We start from the raw sequence: 13,055 nt of genomic DNA on the forward strand, positions 1-13,055 counted from the left end.
GTGTTTTGCTCCTTGAATGCCTTCAGGGCACTTTTGCATGGCTGGAGTGTTGTGGGGATCGAACTACAGCAAACTGAGGCTGCCAGCATTGTGGAAGCTGCCACTTAAAGAACTGAGCTAGGGCTGGGCCCCCTGGAATATATGTAAAGATAGTACCTGCCATGTTTAGTTGATGATGGAGGTAAAGATTTAGAGAAGTAACAGGCAGATGCCTTATTGTGGTTACTTTTGGCTTGGAATGTTTGTTTAATAGAAAGCATTCTTGCCATACAATATTTAAAAAGGATTAGTTACCTTTTTTTCTTTAAGATAATTTTTATAGGTTTGTTTTTAGTTTTTTTGAGACCAGGTTTCACTGTGGAGTCCAGCCTGGCCTTGAAGTCAGTGTGTAGCCCAAGCTGGCCTTGAAGTGAGCCTCCTGCCTCAGCCTCCTAGGCAGCTTCCTGCCTCAACCACACCCAACCCTTGAATTAGTTGTCTTCTTAAAAGATCAATGATCAAGATAATCTCTACTTTGCTAACTAGAACTGAGACTTGATTTTATCTGTCTGACAGTACTGAGGATTCTGACGGCTAAGTCTGTGTTGTCATCATAGTTGTAATTAGCTAGCTGGGTTTATGTTAACTGTATATACATTCTTGTTTACTGTAGTAGTTTCTTATTTATATTGCGTATGTTAAAGTTTATTCCACTTGAAGAAAATAATTGATGTCTGTGATCAAGTCCCGTCCTGGTAGATGAACTCTTGTGTTCTTAATCTATTCAGCTGAAGTGTCCTCGAGTGACAAAGAGGAAGATGTATTCATGGGGATGGTGTGCCCATCGGGCACCAACCCTGATGACTCTCCTTTGTATGTCTTGTGCTGTAATGACACCTGCAGCTTTACCTGGACTGGAGCAGAGCACATTAACCAGGTAGGTTCTGGCCTATTTCCTGCTATGTGTGCTGTCTTCAGGCTTTTTTTTTTTTCATTCCCTTGGACTATCACTTAGAGGTACAGGTTTTAGGTTTTACATTTTAAATCGGAGCCGGCCATGGTGGCACATACCTGTAATCTCAGCATGTGGGATGCTGTGGCAGGAGGATGGCTTCAAGGCCAGCTTGGGCTACATAGTGAAACCCTGTTTCAAACAAAAACAAAAAAACATTTAAAAAAAAATTTAAAATTAAAAAAAATGTATTTAGTACAGAGTCTACAGGTCTCATTATACAGATTGGACTCGTAGTGATTCTCACCACGCCCAGGCAGCGGGCCCCAGGGGCGGGGCTGGCCCCCGAACACTGGGGATTGAACACCGGCCACTGCATCTGCCTAAGCAGGCCCTTTAGTCCGCTGAGCTATCTGACGGGCCCACAAAAAGCATTTTAAGTCCAATACTTGCTTTTACTGTGAGTTATAAAACTTTCCAAAGAATATTAATTTTGATTTAATTACTCAATAATTGAGTCCAAAATTGAATAGTAAATGAAATATGGCACATTGTGAAAAATTTAAGTTTCTAGTAGGTTATATAATCTGATCTATAGCTTTTGATACATATCCTTATAATTATGCTTTTTTGGGGAAGATATAATTTTTTGTCCTATAGGTAGTATTTGAGTTTTAGCTATATAATCCTGCAGATTGCATATTCACTGTATCCTTTTATAACTCCTTATTTTCCAGAGTGCATTAGTGTTACTCTGCTGTTGTTGAACTGTGATGGGAAGTACCACAAATAATTAGTAAGATGAGATATGCACACAGCCATTCTTTTAAAAGTACACTCCTTTAATTTTAGGATATTTTTGAGTGTCGAACTTGCGGTTTGCTGGAGTCACTGTGTTGTTGTACAGAGTGTGCAAGGGTTTGTCATAAAGGTCATGACTGCAAGTAAGTACAGCTCTAGTTCTTTTTTAATTTTATAAACTGTGTAGGCTTACTGCTTTATAAAATGCAATCCATACTGTCATGTTTTGGTTGGTCCTTGCTTAAAGCGTGCATGCAATGCTCATGGCTCATTCTAACTAACATAGGTGCCATATTAAAAGTGGATAATGTGTGATCATGTGTCTTGAGTAGAGTCTGATTTGTCTGTGTTCTGTAGCCCAAATCTCAGGTACTTGGGTTTATTAGAGGGAAACTGCTATAGGTATTGAGAATGTTTGGACTGTACATTACGTTTTAAACTAAATGCAGAAATCTTCTAGCAATAGAATTACCAACTAGTTTGGTTACTTTTCACAGACATAGCAAATAAATGCCTTACCATTGACATCTGCATTGTTAGTATTATCATGTATTATTACCAAGTTATACATATATGACTACAGATCTGGGGATGTCATAGGTAATAGAGAAGTGGGTTATAGAGACCATCTCTTTTGCCTTAATCTAAGTAACAGTTTTTATTCTTACATATCGATGCTTAGTTACAGTTTTTGTCACACACACAAAACCCCTACTTACTGGGATTTGAACCTTTGAGGTGTGGTGAACTATATTCCTAGCCTCTTTATTTATTTATTTTTAATTTTTTTATTTTTTTGAGGTACTGGGGATCGAACTCTGGACCTTGCATTTGCCAGGCAGGCGCTTAAGCCGCTGCGCTATCTCCCAAGCCCCTATTTATTTATTCTTAAATTTTTTAAATTTATTTTTAAATACTTGAGAGTGTCTTGCCAGCTTACCCCAGATGCTCAAATGTGGGATTCTCTTGTCAAAGACTCCCAGGTCCCTGAGATTATGAGAGTGTGATACTGCACCCAAGAGTTTTTTCTTTTTCTTGTTGGACAGGGTCTCACTATGTAGTTCAGGCTGGCCTTGAACTCACTGGTCTTGCTGCATTAGTCTTCCAAGGGCTGGGGATTACAGGTATGCACCACTATGCCCAGCTATACCCAACTGTTAAAAAAAGAGTTTTTCTCATAATTTTGTCTTACTTCAAGCATCTAAAAGTGATAATGTGCTTATTACTGCTCATTAAGAGTGCAAAGACTGGGTGCTGAGGTAGGCTGCCTAGGCAGTCCCTGCTCTGCTAGCGTTTGCAGTCGTCTTGGTTGAGTGGTCAGCTGCCCCTTAGGGTTCTGAGGTCATAGGTGTGTGAGTGGGCTGCACTTCGGGAGCACGCATGTGCAGGAGTGCCTGTGCTGCGCCTGACTGCTCACTAGGTCCGCTGCTCACGGGGACCCGTGTTGCTTGCTAGACTGCATGCCACCGCTGAGTAGTCTTCTGTTAAGTGTGCTTTAGCAGTTGACTTTGCACTTAAAAATTAGCAAGGCCTTCATATGGTTCTAATGAGTTGTACATTCATACTGTTGATAAAGATCTTCATGTATTTAAACAGTTTCTGTAATTGTACTTTTGTGTGAATTTTTTCTAGACTCAAACGGACATCACCAACAGCTTATTGTGATTGTTGGGAGAAATGCAAATGCAAAACTCTAATTGCGGGACAAAAGTCTGCTCGACTTGATTTACTGTATCGCCTGCTCACTGCTACTAATCTGGTCACTCTGCCTAACAGTAGGCAAGTGGGGTTTTGGGTTGTGGACTGGCATGGTTGATAGCAGGCGGTGCACATAGTGCTCCCTGACCCCTAGCTGCGCTGTTCTGCAGGGGTGAACACCTGCTGCTGTTCCTGGTGCAGACTGTGGCGCGCCAGACGGTGGAACACTGCCAGTATCGCCCGCCACGCATCCGAGAGGACCGAAACCGCAAGACCGCCAGCCCTGAAGGTGAGCAGCTGAGCACCCCTGCAAATAAGCGACAGCAGCTTCCCCCTCATCTCACCTCCTTTTCCCTTTTATTTCTCCCCTTTCTCCTTCATGAAGATTCAGACATGCCTGATCATGATTTAGAGCCTCCCAGGTTTGCGCAGCTTGCATTGGAGCGCGTTCTGCAGGACTGGAATGCCTTGAAATCCATGATTATGTTTGGCTCACAGGAGAATAAGGATCCGTATGTACTTGCTAAAAAAACAGTTTTAGATTTCTACATCTCCCACATGGATGTGGGTTTTCATAGTGTACCCTGTCTGTCTGTCTATCTGTCTCTGTCTGACTGACCTTTCCCTATAGGCTGAGTGCCAGCAGCAGGATAGGCCATCTCTTGCCAGAGGAGCAAGTGTACCTCAACCAGCAGAGTGGCACGATCCGGCTGGATTGCTTCACCCACTGCCTTATTGTCAAGTGTACAGCGGATATTTTGGTAAGGTTTCTGAATGTGCATCAGGCAGTTCTTGATGTTCTGTGGTTATAAAATTCAAAGTCCTTAGTAATGATGAGCTCTAATGAATAGTATATAGAAGAGAATGAAACTTGGGGGTGATTTAAATTTTTTGCTTTAGAGCAAAAGCCCCATTTATTCTAAATAAAAATCTTGAGATACCTGAAAATCCAACTGTATATCTATGTATGGAGTAGTATTCAAAAATCATTAGTAACCTAGTGCAAGCTGTTTTTTTAATTTTTATTTTTATTTAAAGTTATCCCGTTTTCCTTAAATTTAAAGCGTAAGAGTCAGTTCTGATGAGACTGTGGTGAAACGAGTGTACCCCGGCCTGGTGGGCTGGCGCTATAAGTGGGTCTCTCCTAGGAAGGCAGACACCATGTCATTGTCCAGGGCTCTAGCAGCGTCATTGCCTGTGGAGCCTGTTAGAAGTATTTGACAGTATGAGAGAGATGAAGTCGTGTGGCAGAGTGATATAAAATACTGAATCAAATTGTAGCTAAACTGGTTACTGAATGGAAGGTAACAATTTAAAAATAAAGGTGAAAAACTGGATTTTCTTTATCATTAATATCTATGTGATAAACCGTGCATGGAACAGAAACTAGAAAGGGATTGTTCATTGAAGAAGGAGGTAGTATGAATAGTAATATAAATATTTGGATCTACTTTGCTGTTTTGGGGAGTACCTCATAGTTATGACATATACTCTTCTAATCTGACATACTTGGTATTGCTTTTCTAAATATGCATTGACATAAAAAAGTAGAATGGGCCAAAAATAGGAAACCATACATTTGGGGCCCACTATATGGTAAGCATAGTAGTAGGTGTGTCATATAAGTCATTTGCCTTAAGTTTATTTTGTGGTTTTTGTCATGAAATGCTATTTTATTTTTAATATTTTACTTATTTGGTACATGGTCTCGCTACTAGCTCAGATTTGTAGTGATCTCCTTGTGTCAGCCTCCCCAGCACTGAGATTATAGGCGTATGCCACCATACCTGTTTTTTTTTTTTTTTTTTTTTTTTTTTCCCAGTGCTGGGCTGAATTTGGGACCTCAGATTTGCCAGGCAGGTGTTTATGCTGCTGAGCTATATCCTCAGCCCTTTCATGAAATGTTAATACTGGAAATCTGTGAGGGCTTTTTACTTCAAGCATGTCTAAACATATTAGGAAAGTATCTTAACATTAACAGAATGATTACAATTTTTTAAAGCTTTTAGATACTCTACTCGGTACCTTAGTGAAAGAACTCCAAAATAAATACACACCTGGACGTCGAGAAGAAGCTATTGCTGTGACCATGAGGTTTCTACGCTCAGTGGCAAGAGTGTTTGTCATTCTTAGTGTGGAAATGGCTTCTTCCAAAAAGAAAAAGTGAGACATCCTTTTTTTTAATCTTGGCTATCATTTTGCACACATTTTTGTGATAGTTAAAACATAGGTCTGTGCAGAGACCCATAAGATTCCCATCTTTCCTTTTTTCTCTAGCAACTTTATTCCGCAGCCCATTGGAAAATGCAAGCGTGTGTTCCAGGCACTGCTGCCTTATGCCGTAGAAGAGTTGTGCAATGTGGCTGAGTCACTCATTGTTCCTGTCAGGATGGGGATTGCCAGGCCCACGGCGCCCTTCACTCTGGCCAGCACCAGCATAGACGCTATGCAGGGGAGTGAAGAGCTGTTCTCAGTGGAACCATTGCCACCACGCCCATCCCCTGACCAGTCCAGCAGGTAACCCCCGTGCAGCAGAGGCTGGCTTGCTCTCCTCTGGGAATACATAAGCACTTGGGTAGTGTGCCTCATCATTTGAATAACACATGAGAGAATTATAATTTGACACATGTGAAGACACTTTTAAGATTATACGTGTGTATACATCTAAAGTTAGTAGGTATGTCTTGTGGTTTGTGTTGGAAAAGCAGTATTTATTCTGATAAAGTAGTTTGGTAAGTTTACTTTAGATTTTTTTTTTTTTTTAAACCTTTAATGTTTGTTTATTGAGGCAAGGTTGTGCTGTGTAGCCCTGGCTGACCTTGAGCTCGCTAGTAGCACAGGCTGGGCTGGAACTCCCAACTGTCTTCCTGCCTCAGCCTCCTGAGCGCTGGGATTCTAGGCATGCACTTTCACCCAGGTTCTTCTTTTTAGATTAGCCTGCTCTAAGACCCAATTGAGAAGTCCTGTAACTTTCTCTGTTCTATGTTTGGGCTAGGGGCTACTTGCTATATAATGTAAAGAAAGAGCAGAATGCTCCATATTTGTTGGTCCCCTTTCTTCCCCTCCCCTCCCTTTCCCTCTGCGGTGATACCAGGAACTGAACTCTGGGCCTTGTGTTTGCCATTGCCAGGCAGGCACTTAGGCTGCTGAGCTGTCTCCCTGGCCCTGTTGGTTTCTTTTGTGTTTGTTTTGGTGATGGCAGTTGTCAGGTTTGAGTGCAAGACCTCATGCTCTGCCACTGAGCTGTGTTCCCAGCCTTTGGGACAGCCTGTTACATCACCCCAGAAGAATCATTTGCAGATCCACGGCGTGCAGTGCTTTGTACCACTATTGCCATGCATAAGTCCTCTTATACTGAAGCCCTTTAGCTGAAGAATCTGTAGGAGTCTTTGGAGTCTAGGAGTGGTGGCACTCTGGAAGCTCAGACATGAGGATTGCAAGTTCAAGCCCAGCCAGGACAATTTAGCAAGACACTTCTAAAAACAACAAAATTTTTAAGACGCCTGGGTTTGTAGTTCCACATGCAGGCCTGGGGTTAATCCCCAGTACTACCCAGAAAAATAAAAGAAATAGGATAGTGCCATGTACTTAGTGCTTGGCAGCATCCTCTGCACTCCGGGCTCCTCTCAGCCTCTTCGTCATTTGTTACTCGTGTTCGCTTTTCTTAGTCACTTGAAGTTCCAGTGCTAAGAGGTGGAGGCCACTTGTCTGTTTATTTGAGTGGCTCCTAGGACAACTGCTTTGATCCTCAGAAAACTGAGGGGAGGAGAGGACATTAGTAGTATGACCACTTACAGTCTTTTAACTTGCACCTTGTAGCCCTTTCCTTCATTTCTAAATAAAGGTTGGTCCTTGGTTACTGAGTATATTCTGCAGGTCCCCAGCCTGCATTTAAAGTGGTTTTTTCTTTCGTTCTCTCCTTCTGTTATGAGAGAGGCATCTGTCTTCCACTATTTCCAGATCAGGTTTTGGGGGAAGTGAAACTTTTGCCATCCCCTAGCCCTGTTTTAGTTATTATCCTATTTTAAAATAATACCTTTGAAGTGTTATTTTTTCTTACACGTCAGCAACTGATTGGTTATTAAGTTGGTGCAAAGTAGAAATGGTGTTGGGTTTCTTAAAAAAATAGACCTGTCTATAATAAGTGCACTTCTCTGAATAGATGTGTATTTCCATCTGAGCCTTTAGAGAAGCTGAGGATTTCCAGTGGAAAAGAAAGTATCTTTCTCCGTAGACTTTTCCTATACAAGACATGTACAGATGTCTAGCAACACAGCTGTGCAATGACTGACTCAGTAAAAGTAATTGGAATTACAGGTTAAGTCTCTGATAAAGTCATTTCTTTTGAGTTTGTGTTTTCTGATGAACTGTAGATGAATGTCCACTTCCCGGAAATATCAGGTGGCCTCTCAGCCCACGCCTATGCATGGTCAATGAGCTCCCTGCGCCCTGGCAGCGTCCAGGTGTGTGGCGCATGCGCACAGCTGCACTCAGAGCCTTGCTTCCTTGCAGCTCCAGCCAGTCCCAGTCATCCTACATCATCCGGAACCCACAGCAGCGGCGCATAAGCCAGTCACAGCCGGTCAGGGGCCGGGACGAGGAGCAGGACGACATCGTTTCCGCAGATGTGGAAGAGGTGGTTTGAATTGATTGAGTTGTGGTGGATGAAAATGGGGGGAGGTCACTCTTCTGAGGAGGGGGCGTAGCCCCTGAGCTCCTGCGCACATTCGCATCCAGTCTCTAGCCTTTAGTTATATGTTCTCAGTTGGAGTCATGTGCATTAAATCATTTTAATCCTTGATTTCTTGGATATTAGGAAATTGGACCTGTTTACTTATAAGAGCCGTGACTAAAGATTTTCTCAGTGTTGGAAAAAGAATGTAGTTTTATTCAGTGTATCCATAACATTGACATATATAAAAACCTCTTTCTACCCCCCAGAGCAATTTTTATACTCTGCTTTTATACAATTCTTTCTATGGAAGATAATCATGAACTCATGAACTGTGAGATGCGTTGGTAGTAGTTTTGCTTTCTGGACTGCACACTGCCTGACTTACACTCCCCTCCAGTGGGGTGCTTTGCGTTGGCCTCCCAGTGTGAGAGCCTGGGAAGACGAAGTTTCTGTGTGCTCTGCCTGTCTCCCCTCTGACTGGCTTTAGGTGGAGGTGGTGGAGGGTGTGGCTGGAGAAGAGGATCACCATGAGGAGCAGGAGGAGCATGGCGAGGAGAACGCCGAGGCCGAGGGCCAGCACGATGAGCACGATGAAGACGGTATGCCTTGCGAGCGCCTACCCGTGCGCCTCCCGGCTGCTGGCCAGTGCCTTTGCTCGAGGAGCTTGCGCTTGACCTTCTGCAACTGTAATGTTATAAGGAGTGAGGAGATGTTTGGCAGTTAGAGAAGAGGGGACTAAGCTCTGTAATCGTGCCTGGATGCTTCTGATCTGTTTTTACTGTCAGTGCTCCTCGCACTCTCAGAGGTGTGAGAGAGACATCAAGTATGTGATTTATTATAAGTTCACATATTTTGACACATTATCGTGAAATACTCAGAGTAGTCCCTTTTAACTTCTGTTTGGGAAACCTCCTCTAGGAAGTGGAGCCAAAGCAGGTCAGCCTGCGGTGCGCGCTGTTCACTGGCCACGTCTCTGGCAGACACCAGGGCTGTGCAGGGGTGTGTGTGTGTGTGTGTGTGTGTGTACACTTTAGCCCACTGGCCGCTGAGTGCTCCATGTCTTCCTGAGGAGCGCCGCCTGCCCTTAGTGCAGCAGCCCTTCCTTGGGCGTGCCCCTGCCAGGCACAGGTGGAACAGTGCCTTTCTCTTACTGTTTCATGTGTTTTCCAGGGAGCGACATGGAGCTTGATCTGTTAGCAGCAGCAGAAACAGAGAGTGACAGTGAAAGCAACCATAGCAACCAAGACAATGCAAGTGGGCGCAGAAGTGTGGTTACTGCAGCGACTGCGGGCTCTGAGGCAGGTGTGTTGGTTCACCTGGCTGCTTCCAGGCTCAGTGTGAGTCCGCTGACACCTAGTGTGATGTGCTCGAGGGTGTTATAACATTCGGCAAAATCATATGAGCCCATCTCCAGCTTTTCTGTATACAAATGATGATTTTTTAAAAAAAAATCATTTTGGTGTTCTTTTTTAGTTAAATTATTTTAATGGTGGTTTCTTAGACTGTTGTGTACAACTTAGCATTATATTTTCATTGTCAGCAGTCTTAAAGTGTTTTTGGTTTTAAAAATTAAAATTTAGGAGCAAGCAGCGTTCCTGCCTTTTTTTCTGAAGATGACTCTCAGTCCAATGATTCAAGCGACTCCGACAGCAGCAGTAGCCAGAGCGACGACATAGAGCAGGAGACCTTCATGCTGGATGAGCCGCTGGAAAGGACTACGAGCAGCTCCCATGCCAGTGGGGCTGCACAGGCGCCGCGCTCCATGCAGTGGGCTGTGCGCAACACGCAGCATCAGCGCGCAGCCAGCGCGGCCCCGTCCAGTACCTCCACGCCCGCAGGCAAGCCCACGCTCTCTCTGTGGGAGATTAGGTGGCCTGATGTCTACACACAGTGTTTTCATGTTGAGGTTCACCTGAGAAGTGAAATGTCTGCAGTCCTGCATGGTGGCCATGGTGCCGTGCCCACCCACTCTCCTTCCTCCTACCTCCCCCAGATAGAATGAAAGCCACCCACATTTCACGAGCTGGCCACTTTCCCTACTCCACAGTGGGAGCGTGCTGTTCATTTTTGCCTCCCTTCATGTGCCCCTTTCCAAATGAGCAGTGTGCAGGATCTCTGAAAACGACTACTTATATTTTCTGAGTATATATAGTTCCACAGTGACGTGAGTGGCAACTGCTGTTAGCTCACTGTAACTGTCCTTTTCCTTACAGCGAGTTCAGCAGGGCTGATCTATATTGACCCTTCCAACTTGCGCCGCAGTGGGACCATCAGCACGAGTGCTGCTGCAGCGGCAGCCGCTTTGGAAGCCAGCAATGCCAGCAGCTATTTGACCTCTGCGAGCAGCTTAGCCAGGGCCTATAGCATCGTCATCCGACAGATCTCAGACCTCATGGGCCTCATCCCCAAGTACAATCACCTCGTGTACTCACAGATCCCTGCCGCCGTGAAGCTGACCTACCAGGATGCAGTGAACCTGCAGGTATGGAGCCATGGAAAAGTTACACCTCACATCTGGGTTTGGCTATGCATTTGACAATTCCAGTGTAATGGAACTAAATATCACAAATGTTTAAATGTTGACATGCTACTACTATATCACATCCAGCTCTACCTGGATAGTTTTAACTATTTTAGTTTGGTCTTCATAGAACTATGTAGAAGAAAAGCTTATTCCCACTTGGAACTGGATGGTCAGTATTATGGATTCTACTGAAGCTCAATTACGTTATGGTTCTGCATTAGCATCTGCTGGTGATCCGGGACATCCAAATCACCCTCTTCACGCTTCTCAGAACTCAGCGCGAAGAGAGAGGATGACTGCACGGGAGGAAGCTAGTTTGCGAACCCTTGAGGGCAGACGGTACGAAAGTCTTCTTCTGTTTCTGTGTGGAGACAGAGTCCTTCTGTCTGTGAAAGTCAGAGCTTTTTTATTGCTAGTATGTTCAACCTCGGCCTGTTGAGTTTGGAAGGAAGAAAGGAAATAAATGCTTTGCACTTCGTTTTAAAAACTGTTGTGCATTTGAAGCAAAATAAATCAGTTATACTTTGGTACTCAGCTGATTTGAAAAACTGAGCTACATCACCAACCCTTTTAAAAATAATCTGAGACAGGGTCACCTGAGTTGCCCATTTGAGCTCGAACTTGCAGCTTTTCTGACCCAGGTTTCCAGAATGCTGGTAGGAGAGTTGTGTATCACCACTCCCAGTAAGTCTTACAGTTTCCCTTTGTTTTTCATGAAGCACTAGTTTCATTCCTTTTTATTTCTTGATGGTTCATGGGTGCGCCATATTTTACTCTCCCACCAGCACGGTGACTGTTTGCACTGTGCTCACCTCTCTGCAGACGTGTGTGGGGTGCCATGTGTGCCACACCTTGGTGTACAGCTCTGTGTCTGGTCCTGTGCGCTCAGCTCTCATGTGGGTCCCCTCACTATAGAGCTGCTGCAGTGGGAGCAGTCAAGGTGGACATTGTGAGAAGCTGCCAGACTTTTCTGAAAGTTTTCAGAGTAGCATGTTGTTGAGCTTCAGTCTCCACGAGCTTACCCCACCTGCAGCCAAGCTTTTGGAGTGCAGCCATTGGAGTAAGATGTAGTTTCTCCTTATGGTTTTAACTTCTATTTGCTTAATGGCTGATGATATTGATCATCATCTCCTGTGGTAATTGGCCATGGGAAGGAACACCTATTTAGATCTTCTCCTCTTATTAGTTTTCCAGGATTTTTTTTTTTAAGATTATGTAGTGCAGGCTGGCCTTGCACTTATTGTGAAGCTCAAGCTGGGCTCAACCTCTCAGTGATCCTCCTGCCTCAGTCTCCCAAGTTCTGGGATGGAAAGTGTGAGCCACCACTCCTGACATCTACTGGTTTTTAATTGACTTTTTTGGATATTAAATTATGACTTAATATTCTGGATGCAAGTCTCATCAAATGTATGATTTGCAGAAGTTTTGTCCAAGTTATCTTTTATTTTTTTGATGGTATCCTCTGAAGTACAATAGTTGATTAGGTAAAGTTCCATTTATCTTTGTTTTCGTTTGAGTGTGCTTTTGTTTCATTTTTAGGCAGTGGTCCTAAAAGTGTGATTCCTAGGATAGCAACATCAGCCTTTCCTAGGAGTTTGTTAGAAATGTAAATTCTAGCAGGTCCTGGTGGTACACACCTGTGATCCCAGCTGCCTGTGGGACTGAGGCATGAGGATCACTAGTTTGAGCCCAGTCTGGACAGTTTAGCAAGATCTGCCTCAAAATATTGTAGTGTAGCTCAGTGATAGGGTGTGTGTGAAGGCATGGATTCAATTGCCAAGTATATTGTAGGTAGGAAGGAAGGAAGGAAGGAATTAAAAGAGAAAGGTAGGTTGGCTAGGAAGGTTGGAAGGTTGGAAAGTTGGAAGGTAGGTTCTTGTTTGCTACCAAATCTGCTGAAAATATGGTGGTAGCGCAAGCTACAGTGATTTTGGTGGACAGAAACACTATCTTTAGGGGATGAGTTCATTCTACCTTTCCAAAGCTTCCTAGAATTTCTTTCCTGCCACAACAGTGGAGAAACGTAAATCATGCGCAGTGGTTCTGTTTCTAAAGCAGAGCCATAGGCTTGGTAGGCATTTGGGAATATTCCAATTCCACATTTTGCCTGTTTATGTTAGAAGTCATTTCACATTTGTGCCATTCTGTGAACTTTTTTCCCTGTTTCTCTTTTTTTACAGACGTGCCACATTGCTAAGTGCCCGTCAGGGAATGATGTCGGCTCGAGGAGATTTCCTAAATTATGCTCTTTCTTTAATGCGGTCTCATAATGATGAGCATTCTGACGTCCTTCCAGTTCTGGATGTCTGCTCGCTGAAGCACGTGGCCTATGTGTTCCAAGCCCTTATATATTGGATTAAAGCAATGAACCAGCAGACAACCCTGGACGCCCCACAGCTGGAGCGCAAGAGGTGCTCATCCTTTCT

General features: G+C 43.9%; 1 protein-coding gene across 5 annotated transcripts in view; it reads left to right on the forward strand.

The window, feature by feature from the left end:
• Nucleotides 1-13,055, forward strand: part of Ubr5 (ubiquitin protein ligase E3 component n-recognin 5) — a 128,539-nt gene that overhangs the window by 87,825 nt on the left and 27,659 nt on the right. For all 5 annotated transcript variants that reach the window (XM_023702299.1, XM_004642258.3, XM_023702301.1 and 2 more), the window contains exons 27-41: nucleotides 768-916; nucleotides 1,784-1,875; nucleotides 3,365-3,511; nucleotides 3,601-3,719; nucleotides 3,816-3,942; nucleotides 4,062-4,191; nucleotides 5,433-5,593; nucleotides 5,708-5,947; nucleotides 7,943-8,066; nucleotides 8,593-8,704; nucleotides 9,276-9,407; nucleotides 9,686-9,943; nucleotides 10,319-10,587; nucleotides 10,757-10,968; nucleotides 12,810-13,040. In XM_023702299.1, the coding sequence (XP_023558067.1) occupies nucleotides 768-916; nucleotides 1,784-1,875; nucleotides 3,365-3,511; nucleotides 3,601-3,719; nucleotides 3,816-3,942; nucleotides 4,062-4,191; nucleotides 5,433-5,593; nucleotides 5,708-5,947; nucleotides 7,943-8,066; nucleotides 8,593-8,704; nucleotides 9,276-9,407; nucleotides 9,686-9,943; nucleotides 10,319-10,587; nucleotides 10,757-10,968; nucleotides 12,810-13,040 (2,503 nt within the window). The remainder of the gene's footprint in view (nucleotides 1-767; nucleotides 917-1,783; nucleotides 1,876-3,364; nucleotides 3,512-3,600; nucleotides 3,720-3,815; nucleotides 3,943-4,061; nucleotides 4,192-5,432; nucleotides 5,594-5,707; nucleotides 5,948-7,942; nucleotides 8,067-8,592; nucleotides 8,705-9,275; nucleotides 9,408-9,685; nucleotides 9,944-10,318; nucleotides 10,588-10,756; nucleotides 10,969-12,809; nucleotides 13,041-13,055) is intronic.

Source organism: Octodon degus, unplaced genomic scaffold (genome assembly GCF_000260255.1).
Source record: "Octodon degus isolate 3935 unplaced genomic scaffold, OctDeg1.0 scaffold00148, whole genome shotgun sequence".
NCBI lineage: Eukaryota > Metazoa > Chordata > Mammalia > Rodentia > Octodontidae > Octodon > Octodon degus.